Raw genomic sequence first — 1018 nt, forward strand, 5'->3', positions numbered from 1 at the left:
TGTGGTGCATAAATTGTCAAGTAAATGAGACGCATCTTTGCCTCCACTGATTCACTTGCAAAGTGTTGAGTAAAATTATTTCGTTGCAGACCTCCTTTGAGTCTTTTTATTATCACTGCGTCACACATAGTCCCCAGTTGGTAACATTGATTTCAAGGCCTTCCCAGATGAGAGACTGGCATTCCACTTAATGTCTATGTTCCATGCTGGCATGGATTGGAGAGTTATTAATGTAGAAATATGGTATCGTAGCTACTAACAGTCGAGGGTTGCGTAGTCTAGACGGCGTTTTTAGATTTCATTATTCTCTTTAACCCGGGCAATGCCGGGTATTTCTACTAGTATATATATAAAGAAATAAAATAATTTTACGTTTGATTTCTCAAATGAAATAATGAAGCATGTCTTCTGAAATTGTTATCCTGTAATTACCATATTCGAATGTCCAATTCATTTTGATGAGACTTCATCCATAATTTCCTTTTCAACTTTTCAAGGGAAGCCACGAAAACTGGGAAAAGAAAAGCAGTTTGTTGGCTTCTGGCCCTGGACGTCATTACATGCTCCATGTACGTGGGACATCGGACTATAACACGAAAGCAGTTCAGGTATGTAATTTATTTATTTATTTATATTCTCATGTATAAACCATAGCGTCGCTGGTTAAAGATTATGTCCATCAAGTGTTCCTCATGTTTCTGACTCCGCTTATGACTAGAGAGTGTTTTTAACTTGACATCCAGATGTGGGACATATATTACTTTCAAATTTTGGCACAAAGATATCAATTTTAGGGGAGGGGATGTGTCGATTACATCGATCCAAGTGTTCAACTGGTACTTATTTTATCGACCCCGAAAGGATGCAAGGCAAAGCCGACCACACCTGAATTTGAACTCCGAACATAAAGACGGACCAAATGCTGCTAAGCATTTTGCCCGGTGTGCTAGCGATTCTGGTAGCTCGCCGCCTTAAATTGGACAACATATATATATATATATATATATATATATATATA

At 37.9% G+C, this 1018-nt stretch overlaps 1 protein-coding gene across 1 annotated transcript in view; it reads left to right on the plus strand.

Annotated features, from left to right (window-relative positions):
• The window catches only part of LOC106875763 (villin-1), a 158675-nt gene that overhangs the window by 121113 nt on the left and 36544 nt on the right, over positions 1 to 1018 (plus strand). Inside the window, exon 15 of the mRNA XM_014924026.1 lies at positions 498 to 608. Coding sequence (XP_014779512.1) covers positions 498 to 608 — 111 coding nt within the window. The remainder of the gene's footprint in view (positions 1 to 497; positions 609 to 1018) is intronic.

The sequence above is a fragment of the Octopus bimaculoides genome, chromosome 2, assembly GCF_001194135.2.
Source record: "Octopus bimaculoides isolate UCB-OBI-ISO-001 chromosome 2, ASM119413v2, whole genome shotgun sequence".
Classification (NCBI taxonomy): Eukaryota; Metazoa; Mollusca; class Cephalopoda; order Octopoda; family Octopodidae; genus Octopus; species Octopus bimaculoides.